Source organism: Haemaphysalis longicornis, unplaced genomic scaffold (assembly GCF_048455015.1).
Source record: "Haemaphysalis longicornis isolate Haplotype H1 unplaced genomic scaffold, Haemaphysalis longicornis Haplotype H1 scaffold_8, whole genome shotgun sequence".
Classification (NCBI taxonomy): Eukaryota; Metazoa; Arthropoda; class Arachnida; order Ixodida; family Ixodidae; genus Haemaphysalis; species Haemaphysalis longicornis.
Genome location: NW_027526445.1, coordinates 47692724 through 47715361, shown reverse-complemented (window position 1 = coordinate 47715361; position 22638 = coordinate 47692724). Strand labels below are relative to the sequence as shown.

At 49.3% G+C, this 22638-nt stretch overlaps 1 protein-coding gene and 1 non-coding gene across 2 annotated transcripts in view; both read left to right on the top strand.

Annotated features, from left to right (window-relative positions):
* Positions 1 to 7965, top strand: part of LOC144148281 (ATP-binding cassette sub-family C member 2-like) — a 99915-nt gene extending 91950 nt beyond the window's left edge. The window contains exons 20-22 of the mRNA XM_077679838.1: positions 2618 to 2784; positions 6361 to 6555; positions 7779 to 7965. Coding sequence (XP_077535964.1) covers positions 2618 to 2784; positions 6361 to 6555; positions 7779 to 7944 — 528 coding nt within the window. The 3' untranslated portion in view covers positions 7945 to 7965. The remainder of the gene's footprint in view (positions 1 to 2617; positions 2785 to 6360; positions 6556 to 7778) is intronic.
* Positions 7966 to 17392: 9427 nt separating this feature from the next.
* LOC144150346 (U5 spliceosomal RNA) lies at positions 17393 to 17522 on the top strand. The gene has a single exon (XR_013318503.1). It is a non-coding gene; the product is annotated as a U5 spliceosomal RNA (small nuclear RNA).
* The last annotated feature ends 5116 nt before the right edge of the window (positions 17523 to 22638 follow it).

The following is a 22638-nucleotide window of genomic DNA, read 5'->3' as shown; positions in this document are numbered from 1 at the left end:
TGCGAATTCGGTGTTCAAGCTGCCTGCAGATGGCAGAGCAGGTAGCAAAGTCTTTCATTGGCGAGGTGTTCACGTGAGTTTTTACGGCGGATGGAAGGCGTGACATAGCAGTGCCTCTCTTTAGCAGTTTGGAGGGCCCCGACAGGCAATTAAAAAGCGTTTGTACAATTGCATGTCAACCCTTGTGTAGTGTCTTTTTCCTTCTGTTCCACCTGTTAGTGCGTAGCGTTATTTTTGAAATTCTATTTTAGCTCGCCTGATGTGGGTTGCAAAACAGGTCCAACAAGTCCTCTAGTTGATTTGAAACTTTGACAGTGCTGGGCGCTACAACGAAGTAGTTGCTTGAGCGAAAAAATCTACCTCTTTTAGTGCAATATCACGCCATAATTTGTACTTCATGCTGTGTTTTCATCTGTTTTTTTTTTCTAAAAGCAGTTGGGATTTGTAGAGCATATGTTTGTCTTTTCTTAGCAGTGTTTCGTACTCGAATAAAATCATATTGGCAGCTGCGAAGCACCAAGTTTGTCCACATTCTGCTTTCGTTGTTCTTTTTTGTCACACAGCTTCTTCCTTGTTCCAAATTAATCATAAGCCTTGCGTAAGTTTGTGTTACGCGAGAAATCCTCTTGTAGTTTGCATAGGGGAAACCTGCAGGAATAAACAATGTCGCACTTCGCAGGGAACGGGATGCTTTATTACTTTCCTATTTATTCGGTGCAAGTTTTAAGTATCAACTTTAATAAAATACAAGTGACTTTATTCATACTTTAAGAAACCATGCCGCCACCGACCATGGCAGGCATGGGCCCCTGATTTGCCTCATAAAATTCGACCTCAAAAGCAACATTTTACTCTACAGCACGTTCATCCGATGACATCAAGAGAACTTCTTTCTGGTCGTGTTGGCTACGGTCTACGAACATACTGAGCAGCGCAAAAAACACAACACTCAAGGAAGAAGACACAAACAAAAGACACACACGGATAGGCGCTGTAGCGCCTGTCCCTGCCCTCTTTCTTGTGTGTTGTTTTTTTGCCCTACTCAGTGTTTTCTGAATGTGTGTTCATAAAAACCGCAGTAGGAATGTTCTAGATGCCTCTCCCGGAAATTGTTTTATCGAATCCCACGATGCTGCTGATGACTTCAAATGGTGACAAAGTCAAAGCAATTGCGTTAAGCAGGCTCAATTGAAAAATGTTGTTCAGAACCGCTTTCAGAAATTTCCCAAGCAGCAGAAAGTGCCAAGCCCAAGCATGGCAAATCATCAGTGACCCATTTGTCCGAGCTTAGCAATACCTCGGCCGCCGTTACTGGCTGGTGCTTGGGAAAGGTGACAAGCCAACAATTGGACAAGCTCTGGAAGGCCAATATTGAACAACGCTTGGCAAATTATCTTGCCATGATAATGCCTATGGGTGGACCCCACGCTATGTTCATGCACATTTCTGTCTTTGTGGCCAGTCCTTAAAGCCAATGCCTATTTTATGAGTTGCCTCACGGCCCGATTTGTGCTTTATACAGGCCATTGTACAGCAAATTCTTGAACGAGTGCGCATTAATTATGTATTTCATGCGCGCTCGTTGAATAATTTCCAGTACAATGACATGTATAAAACAGAAATCGGACCGCGAGGCACAATAAACAAACTGCACCAACTTTGCGAAGCAATTACGTAACTTGCAAGAAACAATTGAGCAACACAAGACATCAGATCTCTTTGCTTACTTTTTTTATTATGAACATCAAACTTACAACGAGAAACCTGAGTTAACAGTGGCAAGAAAACAAAATAAGCTTGTTCAAAACACAAACACGAAAGCAAACACAAACACAATAGGACACACAAATGACCCATTCCTACAGAACATCTAACACTATCTCGACGCCATTTTGAACACGCTGCACTTAGTTTGAGCAGGCTTTGTTTCGTGGCACGGTGCTGTGGCTCTCTAGGCAACTACTTTTTGCTGCGTTGTTGCCTGTTCACCGCTCTAACCATCGTGTTTGCACACGCTACGCGCACGGCAAGCACGTGGCCAACATGCGCTTTTATCCGTCTGCTAAAGCTTGGCCTCCGGTGGGCTTTTTGTGTGACGTTATTTCCGGTCGCCGTGCGCTTGGCGCTCAATCAATCTTTCAGTCCTGTTACCGATGCGTGGCCGACAGCTCGGAAGCCAATGGGTATCCATGAGGTTTCCAAACATTGGCCATCGGCCTCTGCTGCTTGGGAACCTCCGTTGCTTCAATGCATACCTGTAGCCGTTTTTCTTGTCGACATCTGTATCGTTTGTTTGTTTATCTGCACAAAATTTCATGTTCTGTCGAAGGCGCTATTCTCACTCAGCGCAGAGCTGTGGCAATTTCGGAAATTACTTACTTCTCATCACCGAAGCATCAGTGTTTCACCCGTGTCACTGTAGATGCCAGCCGTCTCGTAGTTATCTTACCTATAGCACAGGCCACGCAGTTTTGCAGTTATCAGAGCCGCGGCAGTCACAAACAGGCGGCAGTGTACATTTCATTGGGAGCTGTAAATAATGCGTACATCGATTGTCGTCCGCTAACAACACAATATGCTTATCCTGCCTTAAGGATTACCTCTGTTTTCCAACCAGGATCCCTGCTTGGTGCAAGGAACAATACGTGACGCCGTGGACCCAACACGCCGTCACTCGGATGACGAAGTTTGGCGTGTACTAAATGAAGCTCACCTGGCTGAGTTCGTGGCACAGCAGTCAACAAAATTGCACATGGAAGTTGGTTACGCCGGAGGCAACCTCAGGTAAAACGATAGAGTACAGCCTTTGCGGGTCGTGTTTCTATTAACCGTATTCTTAGTCTGTCCTCCGCCTCATGCGGTTCCTCGACTCGGCCCAGTGGAGGATACCGCAGTTCTTTTACATGTGGAAATCGCTTTAACGGATCCCCTCGAGTGGAGGCTTGAACGTGTGGTCTCCGCACCTCACAATATGCATAACCCAGACAGTACACGAGTCATGCAATCTTACACACTGCGAGGACCCGCCGTGGGTTCGAGCTAGTTGAGCACGCTAACGAGACCGAAACGCCGCCGCGCTAACTCAACACCGCCTCTATTCGGCAGGTGGAGTAGGCGCGACAAAGGAAGATGCCCAGGGTACTGAGGGAAGACGTTTATTCTACGCCAACGTCCCAGGTACATGGTTTACATGTCCGCACCTCCTTTAGCGTGGAAGGGGTGATGGGGCCTTACGTACAACTGTGCATATCGTGTGCGCGCAGAACCAGTGGGCTCTTCATTCAGGGCAAAATCCAGAGCGCGGCGCACCGCGGTGCGCGCGCATCGCCGTGCTGGCCAGATTGACTCGCACCAGCGACAGAGACGCGGTCCGTTCGCTCACAGGAGCGCACCGCACGGCGTGATCGTCGAGTGTTAGGTGCTGCCTACATGTAAGCATAGGAGCAACAGGAGCAACTTAAAGGGACACTGAAGTGATATGTAAACATTGCGGGATTACTAGCGCAAATTGTAGTCCGGAGTCCCCAGGCCATGTTTCGACCACTCTAGGCGCGTTTACGCGATTTTATTTAGTAGAAAAACTAATTCGAAAACGCTGTCCTCCTCTCTTTACGCTCGCCCATTTTCTGTGGCATTTTCGTGTGACGTCAGGAGGGGATGAGCTGGCAATTGGGTGCGCCACGTCTGCGCTACTGCACGGCTCCCCGGCCGACCCAGCGTTTCGTCCGCCGGCCGCCGGCGGGTCGTCGCAATCAAGGAGGTTAAAAAAAAATTGCTTGGTCGCAATTCGTTCGCTTAGTTGAAACGAAGCCAGGACACGTTTGTGAATGGAAGAATGTGCTTTTCTTTACTTGGTTTGTTTGTACACTGTATCTAGCTCCAAGTCAAGGTCGCTTCACACAAGCGCTGCACATGCGACGCTTCGCTGACTGGTACGCCAGTAGGAAAATATAAGGCCTCTTGAAGGCGGGAGAAGAGTCAGCGAAGTCAATATAGGTACTAAGCAAATAAAATCAACTGATATTTCTACCGTACAGCGTAAAACTAGGGCGCGGGAAGCACTTTTTTACGCTGGGCGAACAAGCACAGCGGTCAGCAGCACGACTACGCATCTGCGAACGCTTTTCCGTCTACGAAATGCAATTGCTAGACGTGAGCTACTGTGCAAACTCGGGCGACGCTTACTGCACGATCGCAGTACAACAAATAGTCACCTAAGCGGCTTGAAATGCCAAAACTAAATAAAAGTGTAAACCCGTTGTACAATATATACCCTATATTAGCAAGGCTATCGCGTCCCGCTCCGTAGCCTAGCAGTCTGGGGCGCTAGGAATTCACCGTAAATGTTTTGCGAGTCACGAGTTCGAATCCCCGCGGGTACGTGTTTTTTTTTTTTTTTTTTTTTTTTTTTTGTAAGTTAACTTTTTTGTTTTCCGCCGATGTTTTCTATATTGAGTTCACCTTTTTTGGGGCCGCAACGTTCATGGATACACGAAGTAGTTCACAAAACGCGCGCAGGCTGGCACTGGCGCGCTAGCGAGTTCTCGTTGGCGTGCTGTTGCCATAAGCACCGACTGCTTGCAGGCAGTGGGCACAGGCCAGAATGAACAGACCCTTGGCCTGGTGCGAACACGCTTTTTACGATACAGGCATGAGGGAGGCAAGCTCCAAATATGGGGGAAAAGCGCATGACATTTGGGCGTCTGCGGGTACGCGGAGGGCGTTCATGCACTGCGTAGGTCTCGGCTAGTGAATGCTACGACTACAAGCCGTCCTGGGAGGCTTATCTTGTGCATTTTACAGCCGACAACATGGCAGAAGCGCGGTACGATGATTACTGAGATATTGAGAATGCCCATCCAACAAAGCCATTGGTTATGTTTTACAGAACCGAAACCGAAACCGAAACTTGTGTGATTGCTAACCTTGGGCATCGTCCAATCACGGCGCCCCTCCTCTCAACGTCACAGCCTTAGTTGGTGCGGCCGCCGCAAACCGCGCATGGTAGTTTTTCTTCTTTCGCGCTTTGTAAAATAATTACCGATTTGTCAACCGGATAAACGATGAAAAGTGTGCTAATTTGAGCCAGTCTACGCAGTGCAAGCAAAAACGGGAGCTTGACAAATTCACTTCAGTGTCCCTTTAAGGCACGGGCCGGAAGCCCTGGCGGGCTTTCTCCGGCGCAACTTCGGCGTCTCCCCGAACCGTCACGCATGGCGGGCGCATCGCGTCCCGACAAAAGGGGGATCGGGTCCTTTCGAAATTGGCCAATGAGGTGAGCTCAGGCCCACTACCAGGGCGGAAGGAGCGACTGCTGCTTGACATCGCTTTATCGCCACAACGGTCGCTACAGCGCTACAGACTTCACCTCGAGCAGAAGTTCCAAAAGTCTTCTCTGCTTAGTGGCGGCGAGACGAGCATGCCTTTCGGGAAGAGCAGGGAAAAGCGCCGCGCAACGGCACAGACTAAGCGAATGCGCAATTGCAGCGGGCGCCAGGATACCCACAAGCGGCGGCAAATTTCAGAATACTAAGGCATGAGTTGTCCGCAATGCGACAGCTGCCTTCATGCTTTATTCGCAGCTTCGGGATGCTGATTTAGAGCGTAGATCTTAGGCCCCCGCTCCGGTAGTTTCGCGTCACCGTCAGTCTCGTTTTAACAGAGCGAAAGAAAAACCCCGAAACTAGACGAGATAGAGCGAGCAGAGAAGCATGGCGAAGTGTGAGGGGGAGGTAGTATGCCGAGGCCGCGCGAGACATGCTCCGCGGCGGCGACACACTGCGAGACAACACCAGAGTAGCGCGCGCCATAGGGCGTTCGCTCATGATGCGATCACTACCTGAGATGCAGCAGTTATGTGCCGCCCCCTAGAAGACTACAGCTCGCGCTGCGCTCAAATTTCGCCGTTGGGGGTATCGTAATCGCCAGCCAATTCTTTGTCAATATTTTTCATGCTTGCCAGCGCAGCTTCATGATTCAAGTGCGTGCATGTTCTGTCTATTTAGGCACCGCTCACTGGAACGACAATTTTGTTTCTTTGTTTGAAGCGTTTACTCCCACTTGCTCATTGGTTTACGCCTTCCGGGGGAAAGGGTTCGGGGAAGGAGGACGGTGGGATAAGAGTGGGGTGATGGAATGATGAGGTTGGTCGGTCGGGATGGAGTACGAAGGCCACGAATAAATGCAGGCTCTCATCCTCCACGCGTTTATTACGACTAGCGGCGCAAAACCATTCTCGGCACTGCCTAGACCGCATTTTTTTACTTACATTTTTTATTGGCAAGGAGCCTAGCAGTGTAAACCTAAATTCTACGAATTTAATTTTTTTTTTTTTGTATCGACGTGCTTGATCACATGCAGTGCTGGACAACGGCAACTGGTGTGCCTGGCAAGGGCCTTGCTCCGAAAGCCCCGCGTTCTTCTGCTGGACGAAGCCACGTCGCATATGGACGGTGACACCGACAAGCTGATCCAAAGCACCGTGCGCCAATGTTTCTCCAACTGCACTGTGCTCACCATCGCCCATAGGCTGAACACAATACTCGACAACGACAAGTAAGTTTAATAAAAGCAGGACCACCAATTTTAACACTTACCTCCGTTCGTCGCTTTTGCTAGTCGTGTGGGCCAGTTTTACTTCCACCTACTGAAACGGTGTTTTTATCTTCTTGATCACCCAATTTTCATTCCGTCGATTAGTTCTCCAGAAAACACGAATTACTGCATGCCTCAAAAATTCTGATGGTTTTGTTCGGAAGTCGCAAATTTGTGTTATGAAATTTTATCGAGATATGTCAAATTATGCTGAAAATGAACCCGCCCCTGCGAAGCCACATATACGCAACAGTTTTGTGGTGAATTAAAGAATGCCTCTACCAGAAAACTACCATTAGTTATAGAAAACATCTTGATGACAATCACCCTCGTTTGCACACCACAACTGTGACTGCCCATTGAGGTGAGATTTTGGCGCACCCTAAAGATTCCCACGTGGTCAAAATAAATCCGGAGCCCTCCACTACGGCGCGCCTCGCAGCCGAGGACCCAGTAGTAGCTTCGGCGGATTAAACACCGTAATCTGAATATGATTGCCCGTTCAATGCAACCGATAGCGGAAGTTTAAAGCAATACCATCTCAATATATAAAAATTCAATCATCCAAGGTATAATTCCTCATAAACATTCGCGATGGGAATGTAAGCACTGCGTGCAGCAAGCACGTGGGCGTCTGTAGCCCACACCGTAACGCTCTTCTCAAAGCGCGTTTTAACGCTTAGTATAAATCGTTCTAAATCCGCGACAAGTCAAGTAAGTTAAATAATCTGTGAAATGGAGCTACAATAAACCTTTTTTTTATTTTTTTAACACCAAAGTGTTTTATTCCGAGGTACACAAACATTTGAGTGACGCAAGCGGCCTGTAAAGGGTGCACCCCTGCACACATGGTCTTCTTGAGGGGAAGCGACCTTTAGAACCAAAGAGTACGTTATACTTAGGGTTGTTCGTTTTCGGGTTTTATATTTTAACACGAAAGTGTTTTATGACGTGATACACTAAACTTTCACTGACATCATATCCGTCACGGAAATGACGCCAGTACAACTTTGCCGAAGCGACCCGCCAGAAGGACGTCGCTCACCAATCACACTTACAAGACAGCCGCCGACCCTCAAATCATGCTTAGCTGCAGATTTCCCTGCACATTTCACTTTCGTGTTTTACCGATGCCTGTGAGAGAGGAATCAACAACAATTTTGTCCTTTTGACCTATTTCGCAGGGTGCTGGTACTGGAGTCAGGCCGCGTATTGGAGTTCGGTCCCACTCAGGAGCTGGCTTTAAACACACAGTCCAATTTCCATGCCATGCTACGTGCAGCCGGACTTAAGTGGCCACACGCCTTCGAAACTCCGGGACACCATGACGTTACTTTCGTACGCTTGTAAATTAAATAAAAGAATCTGTGTAGTCATGGACTTTGACAAAATTATGGTTGAAGCGTTGCTGAAGAGTGCCATGTACATGAACCTGCATTACAACAGTAAACATGCAGCCGCTTTATCAAACAGCCTGTGCTATTGCTGGTGCATTTTGTATTCAAGAAAAACTGTACGGATAAAGAATTGTCGCACAACCGCTGCGTTTTCAGAAACCGATACTTTCTTCATCCTGTTCAAAACAACTTATCAAAGCAACACTACCGAATATACACCCCGTGCTTATCGGTATACCTTGTACGGATGACTTTATCACCCTTAAGGAGACAATCTACTGTTGATGAGAGGAGGCGAAAAGCAAGAACGCGCGTGTGTACGAGATTTCGGCGCACGTTTGAGATCCCCAAGTGGTAAAAATTAATCCGGAGCCCTCCACTACAGCGCGCCTCATCGCCTGCATTGCGTCGGTGCGTTAAACCCTACAATCAATCAATACTGTTGATGAGAGCTCCCTCGCTGAACATCCTGTAGCTTTTAAAAGGTGTCCAGATGAACCAAGAGTGCCACTAAAGCCAAGCCTACTTTGCTCTTCGATAATTATATTTTCAAAAAATTATGATTCGATGATAATAATAAAAATGATATTTGTATTTTTATGGCGCAACGCCGACTAAGCGCAAAAAGCGCCAGAGGAAAAATAATTAAGATTCTAACATCAGCAGTGTTCTAATAATTAGGATTTGAACAGCAGCAGTGGGACAAATGACCGTCCAAATAAAGTTCCTTTGGAGGATGCAAAAAGTCTCAAGTAAACTACAGCAACGTATTATTGGTTGTGGACTATGTTTTTCGGCATAGCGTACAGGCGTTCGGGTAGGCAAAAGCTTTTAGTAAGTATTGAATCACGTAGAAGGATTTAAAATTTTCGACGTTGAAGTGGATGGTATTTATACTGTTGTAGGAATTTTGTGAGGAGGACAGGTTCTAGCTTTTCTTACGAATACATAATGTTAACAGCTATCGGTTTTCGTCCCATCAACGCAAAATAATGTTCTCTGAACATTTCTTTTACTTTTCATGAGTACAGCTAGCCTGTGCGCTTATGCATGCTTAGGGTCTCATACTTAAGTGACAGCTCAATAACTATTTTCATGTGATATTTCAAGAAAAACGATTTTCCAACTCCCTACTTGCGCATCTTTGAAGAACAATGCTTCCTTTAGTAACGTCACTGCGTGATTAGGCTAAGCACGAAGCGTATGAGCTTCGATAGACGACGACAACTTGCAAGCAGCTCCGTTGTCGATGCCCACTGCTCGATTACCTCAAAGCTCATCAAAAAAGACGGCTGTCGTTACTTTTTTGCTGAAAAAGGCTGCAAATTTAAGTCATAGCACGATTACTGAGTGTTCACTGAGAGCAGCAAGTACTGCAAGAAACGGGCGCCATAGTGCGGAAACCTAAAAGCACCTTATCATGTGCCACAACCTCTTCCTCCCCCCTGAAAAGTTCCGTACATACGGAAATATGGGAATACGGAGTACTTTCCTTGAATGACACAAACCCGTAACAAAACACAGAATATTTTTTAGAAACACATCTGAACGAAATAGTGCATACTTATTCAAAAATTTGACACCGATTTTGTGTCTGTAAGTTTACTAGAACCACCAAATCATTGTCCGTGTGCATTCCGTATACACGGAATATATGGAAAACATATGGAGCGTAATTTTGCTTATTATTGAAGATAAAAACATGAAACCTGGGCCAAACGTTTTGATTGCGCACACTAATGCGATTCCATGTTTTTTTTTTATACTAACATCTACTTTCGGTGTGTTTGGGGGCGGCATATTCCATATCAACTCCGTATTTCCATAATTCCGTATATGTGGAATGTTTCAGTAGGGCTCCTTGCAAATTGAGCCAAGCAGTAGGTGCGGGCATGGCAGGAAGGTAATGCGTGCCCCGCCACGAAGAAAAATAAACGCCAGAACACGATCCTCTGTTAGGTGGGCACTCGTCTTACGTCTCAAGTCCAAATTGGAAGGGCAAAAAAATAAATGGCCATAACATTTTACTCCAGTGGTTGCCAAGTCGCTGTGGAATAACCGGTAATGATTTGGCTGATGTACCTGCCCGGACAAGCCATGACAGTGAAAGCATCACCTTGCTTCCGCTTTCAAGGACCGGTGCCGCTAGGCTGCTTCCTCAGTACGCGCGTAGGACCTCCATTAGTCAATGGAATACCTCGAAATTTGTGCATTCGCGCCTCCACAGCCAGGACCCTCTACTCCAGCGCCGTCTTCCGTGTGGGCTGTCTAGATCACAGTCTACTGTACTTTGTAGACTGTGGTTGGGAGTAGCCTTCATGAAAGCCTACTCCTTCGTCATCGGGATGGCTGGTAGTGCCCACTGCGACGCCTGCAAGGTTGAAGAGACAATCGAACATGCGCTTTGTTGTTGCCCCCTGTATTCATCGGAAAGACACGTTTTGGCCACCGAGCTCAGCCGATTGGACAATCAACCATTCACAGTGGAGACTATTCTAGAACATCGACCCCTACAGTCAACTTCACAGAAGGCAACAAAAGCCCTTCTGCATTTCATAAAGAACACAGGCTTAGATGAAATACTATAGTGCCCACAAAGGGACTAAGGCGTGTGCGCGACCCCGCTCCTATCACCACTTTTTCGCCTGCCCTCTCTTTCATCCCCTGAACACCTCTAAGAGCGAATCATCATCAGCGGCCTACAGAGTCAACACAAGATTCGCTTGGGCTCGCTAAAGCGTCCATTTGGTGTGGACCACGTTTTCTCTGGCTGACCAAATCACCACCAACGCCTCAGTAACGTCACGCGCTTCACGTCAAGGCCACCCGCTACGTCACCGGGACGCCGGTACGTAGATTACAGCCACATAAAGACCACCACGTCGGAACCTACGCTAAGCCTATAGCGTTGCTAGTTCTAGCCAAACCATCGCAGTCAGGGCTTCGGCTCGCCTCCAACTCCATCGCCATGGCATCGCCGCTAGACCCCAACACTGCCATGACTTCGACCCCAACAGCGGCAGAGCCATCACAGCTCCCGGATCATGGCAGCAAATACTACGAGACGACCGCCACGCCCGCAAGCAGCCGCCAACAACGCCGGCAGCCACCCATCGGACACCCCCACGTAGCGCCCCACAACCACAGCTCCCGCACTCCGACTACAAGATAATCTACAGAACGCAAGCTGGATTCCGCGTAGCTTCGTGTAGCGATGGCCAAGTTTCTCGGAGCATCCAGAAGGCAAGCAACATACCCGGACCTGCATTCTACGCTCGTGTCCGAAACCCAAGCTGCACAAAACCTAATCATTGCGAGCACCCCCGACGAAGCCTGCGCCCTTGCATTGAACGAGATTACCTCTATATAGCTTGGGGCAACAATACAAGAAGTACTGCCCTACCTGAGACCACTGCCCGACACGTATTGAGGGCTAACAACAGGGCTCGATCCCAACACCACCAACGGGCAGCTCCCCTACATCCTTTTAGCTAATGGTCCACGTATACTGCACGCCCGAGTGCTCGGAACATCCACATAAGCTCTAATCACATCTGAGGGCGTTCACGTCCCATTCTACATCAAGGCGTATGGCCTATGAACCCGTTGGCTCCCTTACCGCCAGACAATACACTGCTGCACACTCTGCGGTGAATTTGGACACCGACGAGATGTCTGCCCCAATCCCAACGTCGCCATCTGCCAGCGATGTCACGCGCCTGACCCCAAACCAGACCATGACTGCAAACCCATGTGTCAGCTCTGCCGACTAGATCACCTCACGGCCATCAGAGAGTGCAGAAAGAAACTACGACCGCCGCCTATGGCACCAACTCCCAACTATGGCACCAACTATGGCACCAACTCCCCAAGCAGAACATCCATCGACCTGCGCCTAATTACAACACCAGCCAGCAGCAAGGGCAGACTGCCAACTAAACGAACACCACTCACCAGGTAAGCTGGTCAGCCATTGTTGTACTGTGAAACGGTTAAGCAGCGCCGTAAAGAACTAGTCGCTAGCGCTCTACTTTTGTCCCTTCTTTACCGCGCTACTTAACCTTGTTTCACAGTTCGAACCACCTAGCCCACATTTACGCGTTGACAAGCATTATTGCACCACCACTCACTACTCGCATGCGCCTTCCACACCCACTATACCTCCACACCCCACCCCCCCCCCCACACCCCCTCCCGACACCCTTATCCAGACGCTTCAAGCAGAAAATGCACTGCTGAAACAACAGCTCGAACAGACAGCACAACGCACCGCAACACTTGAAAATCGGATCGAGCAGCTCCTCGCTCAAATGGAACAAATAACTCCGCAGCAATCACTAAGCACCCCAACCCCACCAGCCGACAGAAACCCAGAAACAGGGTCCTTTACCTCAGGCGCCTCAGTCACCAGCAGAAACTTAGAGCCCTTGTCCGCCATCCCACACGCTGCTGCGCCCACATCAGTCGATCTCAGCTACTTAGAGCGCCTCATACGCGGCATTGGCGATCGCCTCGACGAACGCCTTAATAATTTGAATCAACGGCTACACTTGCTGGAGGAAACAAAGAAAGCCAAATAAGCACGCAAGAAACCCATGAGGCGGCATTTATTCCCAGAACTGGGCGAAACACCATCGACCCTTCAATCCGACCATGACATGTAACAGAAATGGCAACCCCCCATCAACGCTCACCCTGTGGCAGTGGGACTGTTGGTCCTACCGCAACAAGCAGCCTACACTTACCCACTACACGCAACAGCACAAACCCGACGTTATCGCATTGCAAGAAACAGACTCTGACACTGTTACTCTGCGCGGCTACAACACGTCACCGGCATTGGCCCCCGCACCGCTATCCTGGTACAGGTTACCAGGATAGCGGAACCAGGATAGGTGACCAGGATAGCAGGTGACAGACCTCACATTGAAGAGAACGAGTACTTCCCACATACAATGTACGGCTTTCGCCCCGACTTATCGGGGGCATATGCGTATGGTATGTGTATGCGTATGCGTAGAGGCATATGCGTATGATAAACAACTTAGCCAACAAAACTGGACTGAGTTCTGCAACCAACTTCAAGGCACGCTCGGCACCCGCCACACCTGACACTTACTCCGATCCTTAATAGGCAGCAAGGAATCAAAATCCACCACGCAACGCCATCCGAAGCGGCTGATACATAATTACCAGGGTACAGAATCAAATTTATTGCGAGACCTTCAGCAACCGCTTTAAGCACCCATTCCCGATACTATTCTGATACTTCTATTATGCACGGGAAAGCCCAATCCAGACATGGACGCACCTTTTACTATGGCGGAAATCGAAGCAGCCTTTCACTATCTAACCCGCAACAGAGCCCCAGAAAAAGACCGGATACCTAACAAGCTCCTCCGCACCCTAATTACGTTGCCCTTGAAAAGCTTTTGGAATTTTTAAACTCCCATTGGCAGGTTGGAACCCCCCTCAAAGGAAGCATGCCGAAATCACCCTCATACCCAAGCCCAACAAACCGCTCATTACGAAGAACCTCCGCCCCATTTCTCTCACTTCCTGTGTCGGAAAACTGTTTGAGCACATGGTGCACAACAGACTACCATCCCTCATCGAAGACAACGGGTACTTCCCACATACAATGTACGGATTTCACCCTCACTCATCGGCACAGGACATCCTACTTCAGATCAAAGACGACGTCCTGGATACCCTCAACAATCAGAGCAAAAAAACCAATACTAGCCCTAGACATCAAAGGGGTATTTGATAACGTGGCACACCATGCTATCTTGCAAGGTCTTGCCTCAACGAACTGCGGCGAACGTACGTTTTCCTACATCGCTTGCTTTCTGACCAACCGCACGACAACGATAGGCATTGGGCATCTGCGTTACGGCCCATTCCCAATGGCGCCCAAGGGAACCCCACAAGAATTCGTCGTTTCACGATTACTATTCAACCTATATCTATGAAAGGTCTGCCGCCGCTCCTCGCAGCAATCCCCAATTTACACCATGCACTTTACGCTGACGACCTCACCTTGTGGGTCCCACCGGCTGCAACGGCGCCCAGCAAGACACACGTCAGGAAGCCATACACGCCACTCAAACATACCTCCGAGTTTGTCGACTAGAATGCGCCCCAGAAAAATCCGCCCTCCTCACGCTCTGTGCCCGCACTTACAAAAAACGAACATACCCAATCCCCGATCCGGAGTTAGCTATCAACAACCTAGCAGTACCCACAGATCCCCCCCCCCTCCCACCTCCGCATTTTCAGCATACCCAAAAATGGAAGCGGTTCAAACCTTACCTGCATTAACACGCACCCTCACACAACTCACGCACCTCTTTCGACTCATCGCCCGCCGCCGCTACAGCCTTCACGAGAAGGACACTCTCAGAATAACCCAAGCAATACTGATCAGTCGTCTAAATTACAGCACACCATACCTGGCTCTCAAATCCGTCGAAAAAGAAAAACTCAATACTTTCATCCGCCAAGCCTACAAACTCACCCTAGGCCTACCCCCCTCAACATCCACGCGCAAGTTGCTCCAACCTTATATAGGCGTACACAACATTTTGGAAAAATTGCACGAAGCTCATCGTTGTTCCCAAACCACCCGTCTCAAGCGCACACCTACCGGACGAGACACCCTTACACGCCTCGGATACCCAGTACCGTCGAAAAAAGACCAGTACCAACGTGTCCCCCTCCACATTCGTCAACACATTCGTGTATCTCCCGTGCCGCGGAATATGCACCCCCTTTACAACAAAACACGCCGCAAAGCACGGGTCGATGCGGTTACGAAGAAGCACGCAGGGAACCCTACGACACGCTACACGGACGCCGCACGCTACAGCCGCAAACCCGCCCATGCAGTCACAGTTATGGAACACCAGGGAACCGAAGTCACAGACGCCACGATATGCACCACCTCTACAAACGCCGCTGAGGAAATCGCCATCGCCCTAGCAGCCCCACCACAAGCAGTAAATACGTTACAGTCATTACGGACTCGCAAGTAGCATGCCGCAACTACAAGCACAGCCGCATATCACCCTTCGCCTAAGATCATTAATACCACCCCGCAGCTTCCCGACATCCATATCGTTTAAGCCTCTGGACACGAGTCTCTCGACGGAAATGAGGCGGCACACGCCGTTGCCCAAGTACACACCCTCCGGGCCATTTCCGAAGAGAGCCAAGACGCGGAGAAAACCCCCCACACACTGAATGGCTACGCGGACATTCTCTCTCACTTCAGACACGAGCGTCAACAATTCTCTACACCCAACTCCCACATTACCAGAGCCGAAGTGACCACACACCGCCAGCTACAGACCAACTCCTACCCGCACTGCACCCTCGATCCTCCGCCATATCGTCCCCACCTGCCAATTTTGCCCCCAGCCAGGCATCCTGTACCACCTGGTCTGGGAGCGCCAACAATCCCCAACCCTCACACCCAATCCCCGCCCCACGTACGAGCAGTGGGTGGACCGGCTGTCCAGCTCGGACCTCTCGAACCTCCTTGCTCTCAACCCAGCGCATGCTGATAGAGAGGGCACGAGCAGCCACCAAGGACCAGGGCATCCCGGACTAGCGGACGCCCCCCACCGGTGCTCTCACCATCCTGCATTCTCTCTCTCTCTCTCTCTCTCTCTCTCTCTCTCTCTCTCTCTCTCTCTCTCTCTCTCTCTCTCTCTCTCCAGTGGCGAGGTAGCCATCCTGACGCTAGGCTTGGATAACCTTTCGGAGTTTCCGTTCGCTTTTCTTCTACTCCTCGGAGGGGAGTGTGATAGTCGCGTGTTCAACAGGGAGCACGGTATGCGAGTTCTTGGTCAGCAGCGTCGCTCTCTTTCAGAACCTTGGGGCCGTAGGAACGTTTACCATTGTGGATTGCACAATCTTTCCCAAGCGTTTAAGTACTCTACCGGTAGCCAAGAGACTAAAGGCCCATTGAGTGTCGCAAAGAGGATTCAATTCCCGCGTGTATGAAAGTAATGAAATTACAGCTCGATATTCCAGTATGACAATTGTTGCCTTCGTACTTTCGAACGTCCCGGCGTCGGCGTGTACTGTTGTTTTCATGGTTTGGAACTTTTCTCAAAGGAATTTGATCCTGGCTTGTCGCTGTCCTCGCGTAGGCTTGCATCTACGTTTTTCAGTAGGGCGACGGCTTTAATGGGAAATCGCTACTTCGGTGACATATCCATCATGGCGTCCAGCTTTTTTTTTTTCTGGAGGTGTGACAATACTTTATAGGACGTCCTGTATCCATTTTGTTTTTTCCCGGACGCTCCTTTTGTGCAGAAATGTGGCCTCTCCATGCACATTTCTTCGAACGTATTACCAGACACAATTTAAAGACCCTTGTGGTGATTGTGAAAATAGGTAGCTTAAAGGCCGACCTGTATGCTGGCCCAATGATGGTGTTTATTTGGCCTTCCCCGGTGGGGCAATTAGTTTCTGGTACTGCAGGCTTTACAATGTCGTCAGTACCTCCATGTTTTAAAATTCCTGTCATTCCTGCACTTCCCCTGCACACGTGTTTTACAATGCGTTCTGAGTGGTGAAAAATTTCCCGTATTTTGGCGATTGGGAGATCCGCTCTGCCGCTTCTCTGTAGCCGTGTCGAGGAAAGATCACATATGCTGGCCTATTTTTAGGGGTTTTTCTTTTTCAGTTTGCCGCGTGACGGACGCCATTAATCGTTTGCCGGACATAGCTCTAGCGGTGACACGACCACGAAAATCTAAGTTTTTGTTTAAATTCGTGTAATTAGACGCCATGTACTCGGGCTCGTTTCTTTTTGGGACACATTTTAATTCATTTCGGGTTACTATGTACACTTGCCTTGGTTTTTGAGAGCCTGACGTTCATCTTTTAACAACAGTATTCGCGCAGTCAGAGGCGCTGTGATGGTGACGTGTGTTCCGGTCACGGCTGGCGACCGTGTCTGTTCAGCATATGCGACTGCACACCGCTTGTAGAACAAACTGCAGTGCGCGGACGCGGCGCCTCCTCAAATCGCGTATTTTTTGCCTTTTCTTCGGCCGAGAATCATTGTTATTGTGAACTAGAATTCTAGTTCATGACTATATCATTGTTCCATTTTTCCACCATTGCCGCCATTTTGACAAGCAACTTCGAATCGGTGCTCACCACAACCCTGTTGTACATATCTATTATGTCGCTTACCAGTATTGAACCTATAATTTTCTATTAACAGAGATGTGCTTCTTTAGTTTGGCAACGGCAATGTGCATTCAGAAAGGTAATCAGCTTAGCCAGTGTTCGTTCATTCTACTGAAAATACATTAGGCCACCGGGGACTGTTGTTCGTTCGTCACGAGGGGCACCCATCGCCAAAAGTTTTAATGGACCACACGCTCAAGCCTCTCCTCAAAATAGCGCGGATTGATCTTTCGCCTTTTACTAAAGATCACCGTGGGGAGGGGCTGTCGAATGAGCTTTTACAGCCAATTTTTGAATGGCCCTGGCCGTTTGGCTGGGGCTCCTATGAAATCCAAAATCAGATCACGACTATAATCAAAGTATGGTGCATGACCAACCTCAAGCCAGTGTGGGCCACCATGCAGTGCTTGAACCTCGAATAGTCAGTGTGCATCACTGATGCTGTGACGCCAATGCGTCATCTAAGCTGCTTGGAATGCTAAAAAAATTCCCCGCATTTCCCCGAGGGGAAGAATGTGAAAGTGCGAATGCACGAGTTGAATTTGCGCGGTTCGGTAATGTTCGCGAAAGAGAGATCACACACACACACACAACTACAAAGAAAGAAAGATGCAAAGACACCTAGTTGTGTTGTCGTTGTACTTGATTGCTAGAGCGGATCTCAGCTTTGAAATTTCGTGTCAGTACTCCTTTAAGCAGGTGCATTAGCCCTTCTCACGCCCGATTCTTGGCCACTCCGCCACGTGGGTATGTGCCATGTCAGCGGCCAGGCAGCGCGCGCCCATCTCCCCCCGTTGCCAAGGAAGACGAGGAGATTCCTGGCCAATCCCCCTCGTGGGTATGTGCTATGTCAGCGGCCAGGCTGCGCGCGCCCATCTCCACGTGCGCGGACATCGCCGGTGGACGCAGGTTCAGGGTCGCTTAAGAAGTGCATTGCACTTAAAACCAAGTGGAAATGTTAACAGGCTGTACATTATATATACTTCATATTTCTGCCCCACAGAGCGCGTTAGCTATGACCGAGTGGTCTGGAGCAATAGGAATATGGTTTCGCAAGTGTGAATCCCGGATAACGTGTTTTTTTTTTTTTTAAGTCAATTTATTTGTTTTGGGGGGAATGTTTTCTATACTGAAATCATCATTTTTTTCACTGTAATGTTTACTGCTCTGCTAGCGAGTTCGCAGAACGCGTGCAGACTGACACTGACGGGCTGGCGAGTTCTCATTGGCGTGGTGTTGCCATAAGCACCGACTGCTTGTGGGCACAGTCCCCAAGCAGTCGACCCTTGGCCTGGTGCGAACATGCCTCTTATGACACATGCATGAGCCAGGCAAGCTCCAAAACAATAAAATGGAGATCGCCATCCGGAAATGCTTACGAACGGAGCTCGGTGTGCCCATGTACGCCCTCAACTATCTTCTTGCCGACACGGCCCTCCACAATACTCTCGAAGAGAAAGTAGCCGCGCACATCGCTGCCCAACAGCACAGGCTCACGACGTCAACTCAAGGTCACACCATCCTGGTTTGCGACATCTCACTTATCTCCTATACCAAAAGAATCTCCACCATGGGACACAATTCCTGGAATAATGGTCAAGCCCATCCCACGTCACATGGATAGGGTTGCCACCTTTCCCCGTAAAACAAACCAGCCCTTCGGGGAAGGGGGGTATATAGAATGTTTAATTTGTGCTGAAAAAAAAATACGCCATGTTTTTGACATATTGTAGCGTTTTCTAAGAGAGAAATCAACATAACGTTTGTACTAAAAGTACTGAAAGCTTGGTTATTGCTCTGTATGTGCTTCACTGCAAAGTAATCGCAGCTGCTGACCGCGGCGGCAGCATTTCGTTGTTTTGTTCCTGCCTTAGGTCCCCCTCCATCTCAGGCAGCGCGTGCGCCCCCGTATTTGCTCTGTTCGCGTGTCTTTGCGCAGCTTGTCGACACGTTTGTCGCCTTAGTTGTTCAATTGACGCTTATAACACGCCACAACAGACATAATCACAGCACGAGGGCCAAAAAACTGGCCAGTGACGGTCGGTTTGAAGTATCGACCGGCAACCGGCCCGCTGATTAAAAAACCGGTTGGGCCGGTCCAAAACCGGGCAAGTGGCAACCCTACACATGGACCCGTCTTCAGACTCCGGCAGGTGCCGAAGTAGAGCCCTCAATCTTTCCAGCCCATCACAGGACACATATTACACAGATGCCACATTTACCGACAACATACCCACAACTGTCGTGGTAGGTCCACATGAAGAGATCATCGTCAACATTGTAATGTACCTTCTTCTACAGCTGCTGAAATTCAAGTCAATGCCGATTCGGTCATGCTGCAAACCCATGCAACAGACCAAATTACCATCCGCACGGATAGTGAAGACGCCCTCAGAGAATTCGCAACTAACTCGTTACCTGTGCACATTCATCACGAGCTGACATGCTACATGGCAGCCCACAGTCACCTGCACATATTTCTAGAATGGGTCCCCGGACACCAGGGAATTGTAGGGAATGAAAGGCCTCACGCCCTTGCTCGTGCAAATCGAAACCCGAGCGACCCTCAACCCTTGGCCCCAGGACTACAGCCCTAAGGAAGAACGCGCCGTCCATCACAAGGCCCGGAGGCAACAGCTGAAGGACCTTGGCAGTTCCTGCCGCAATTTTCTGCCTCCCACCTCTGACCTCACACGCCGCGAAGGCACTTACATCGGCCAGGCTTGTGACCCCGTTCTTCATTATATAGTAACGACCTGAGATGGCATGCCCCTACCCCGACGTTAAACACACCTATTGGACTTGTCCTCGCGCCAGGCGATCACCTCACTTTCTTCATCCACACTTTTTATCATCCCACATTCCACACTCACGAGAAAGCTGGGCCACTCCTCTGCCTGATCTTCGCCCCATCCTTTGGCCTCGCCTCGCCCGGCACATTGCCCACGTGCGGGGCCCTGACACCTGCGGAATTCTCGCCTGAACGTATTCTGGCCCACCAGAACCACATTTTCGGCAGCCCGGACATGGGCCGCTTTAAATAAAGTTTGATCTCTCTCTCTCTCCAAAGGGGGGGAAGCGCATCGCATTTGAGCATCTCCGGTGACGCAGAGGCTGTTTATCCACTGTGTACTCCTCCGCTTGTGATCATTACGGTGCCAAGACATGCTGGTAGGCTTATCCGACACATTTTACAGCCGACAACATGGCAGAAGCATGGTATGCCGATTACTGGGGTATCAAGACTGCCATCCAATGATAACGTTGGATGCCAAGCGTGTTGTTTCACACATAAAGTTAATACTACTGACTGTTTCACAGAACCGACACCGAAACTGGCTTGTATTCTAACCTTGGACATCGTCCAATCACGTAGCATCTCATATCGATGGCACCGATGGTGCTGCTTTGGTTGGTGCGGTTAGAGTGAACTAGAATGCGGCCGCTGCAGATCCCGCATGGTAGGTTTTCTTCTTTCGGGCTCTATAAAATACCGCCTTATCGACCGGATAAACGACGAGAAGTGTGTTCATTCGAGCCGGTCTACGCAGTGCAAGCAAAAACAGGAGCCTGAAAAATTCAGCTGGGAAAGTTCACTTCAAAAATTCATTTCACGGGGCGACAAGTTATGTCCCAATTGGTTTGGAGGTACTTGCGGTACGTTCAATGTAAATTTGGCCGAGGTGAAATTGGAGTGCTGTTGGCCTTTAAAGGGGCGGGGGAGAAGTAAATCAGGCGGGTGATGTCCAACCTGGGCATCATCCGCCCGATTTACTCCTCCGCCGCCCCAGCACTAGAATACATGCATTTGCATGCCAACACTGCGCTGCTTCAAAACGACGGCTCTCTTCCTTGCTTTCGGAGAATTCGGCCCCCGTGTGCGAACTTCTCAAATGTTGCAGAAGCGAGGCAAATGTGGGCTTGCTGGGCTCTGTATACCATTTATGGCATTTGAGCACGTCTTTAAACAGGTGGTCATTTTGGGCCACCCTGTCGGCCGCTATGAGTATACGCAAACAAGGGGCCTCACGTGCACGCATCCATTTACTCCAGTTGCCCGTCACAGTTCCAAATAGCTGCAAAGGCCTTACTTCGCCTTTTGAAGGCCACAGGCCTAACTGAATTATTGTAGGGACATCACTACATTACTAGCATCCAGAGTCCTTTGTTCGCCAATTTTGTTGGTTGGCCTGCTTTGTTTTATGCATTTTTCTCTTTTTTTTCTCGTGTATGCTTTTGTATTTGTACTTACCATTCCCATGCCTTGTTCTTCCATCAGATTTTTCTCTTTCATGTTCTCTGTTTTGACATATATTGCGGTGCTTCCTTTTGCTTTCGATGCCACCCATCCCCATGTGTAGGGCAGTCAAGTGGACGGTTCCCTGGTTAACCTCCCTGCCTTTCCTGTACTGTTTCTTCCTTGAGCAGGGCTCTGGATTCCTCAGTCCAGCAAAGGGCCAGTTCCACAGCAAGCGGCTGAGGCCAGAAACTTGTCGACTGCCAGAATACAAACTGCCGATGTTATCGCTGGGCTGCAGTAGAAAGCGAGCCATGATGTGCAGTATTGCGGCAGGGTCGAAGATCTCTTGCAGCTGCAGAAATTCTTATGTGCGTTATGCTCCCCACATCTCATGGCTCCCTGGTGCGTGAAACTCCAAGCATGTATACTGAAACCTGCGCATTTCACCACCTCGCCCTTCAATAAATTCCTGACCAGTGCAGAATTCTCAACCGTCTCAACACAGCAACAGACTTGGCAGCCTGAGAGGCACATGACTGTTACACGAAACAGAGCCTGCCTCTCCAGCCATCAACATCGAAGACATCTACTGTACAATTCAGGACATAGGTCGACTGATACCATGCAGCCGAAAAATGCAAAAAAATTAATTCGGTACTCAACATCGTTTTATAGGGGCTCATTCATTCGTTGTTCATTCTCAGATTACTCGTTAGGGTTGTCTGAAATGTCGGCGGACGACTGTTTCTCGCTGAATGTCGCCCACACAGCAAGTCGTCCTTGGCGCAGCCTAGGGAATTGCTTATGCACCACTTCTTAAACACTCACAAGACCATGTCATCGTGAAGTGAGTGCAAAGCATGGGGTGCAGACCGCAGCGAGAGCCAGTCTGGGCAGGCGGCCAGCAAACAACTTGCGGCATCCATTTGTAGAGACGTCACACGGCGCTCACGGACAAAAGTCGCCACTTTGTACAGCAGCGCAAGTGCACAGGTGCCCATAGCAGGACCCATGAAACAAGGTCTTCCGTGCATTGCATACCGAGAGCCGCCCTTTCAGCTGACGCCAGTAGTATACACTTCTTTCGGTGACGCCGAATTGGCACAAGGCATCCGACACGTCGTTGGCTTTGGAAAAACCCCAACTTCTCTTTTGAATGCTGCTGTGAAGGGGCACCAAGCGCCCAAACTCATTATG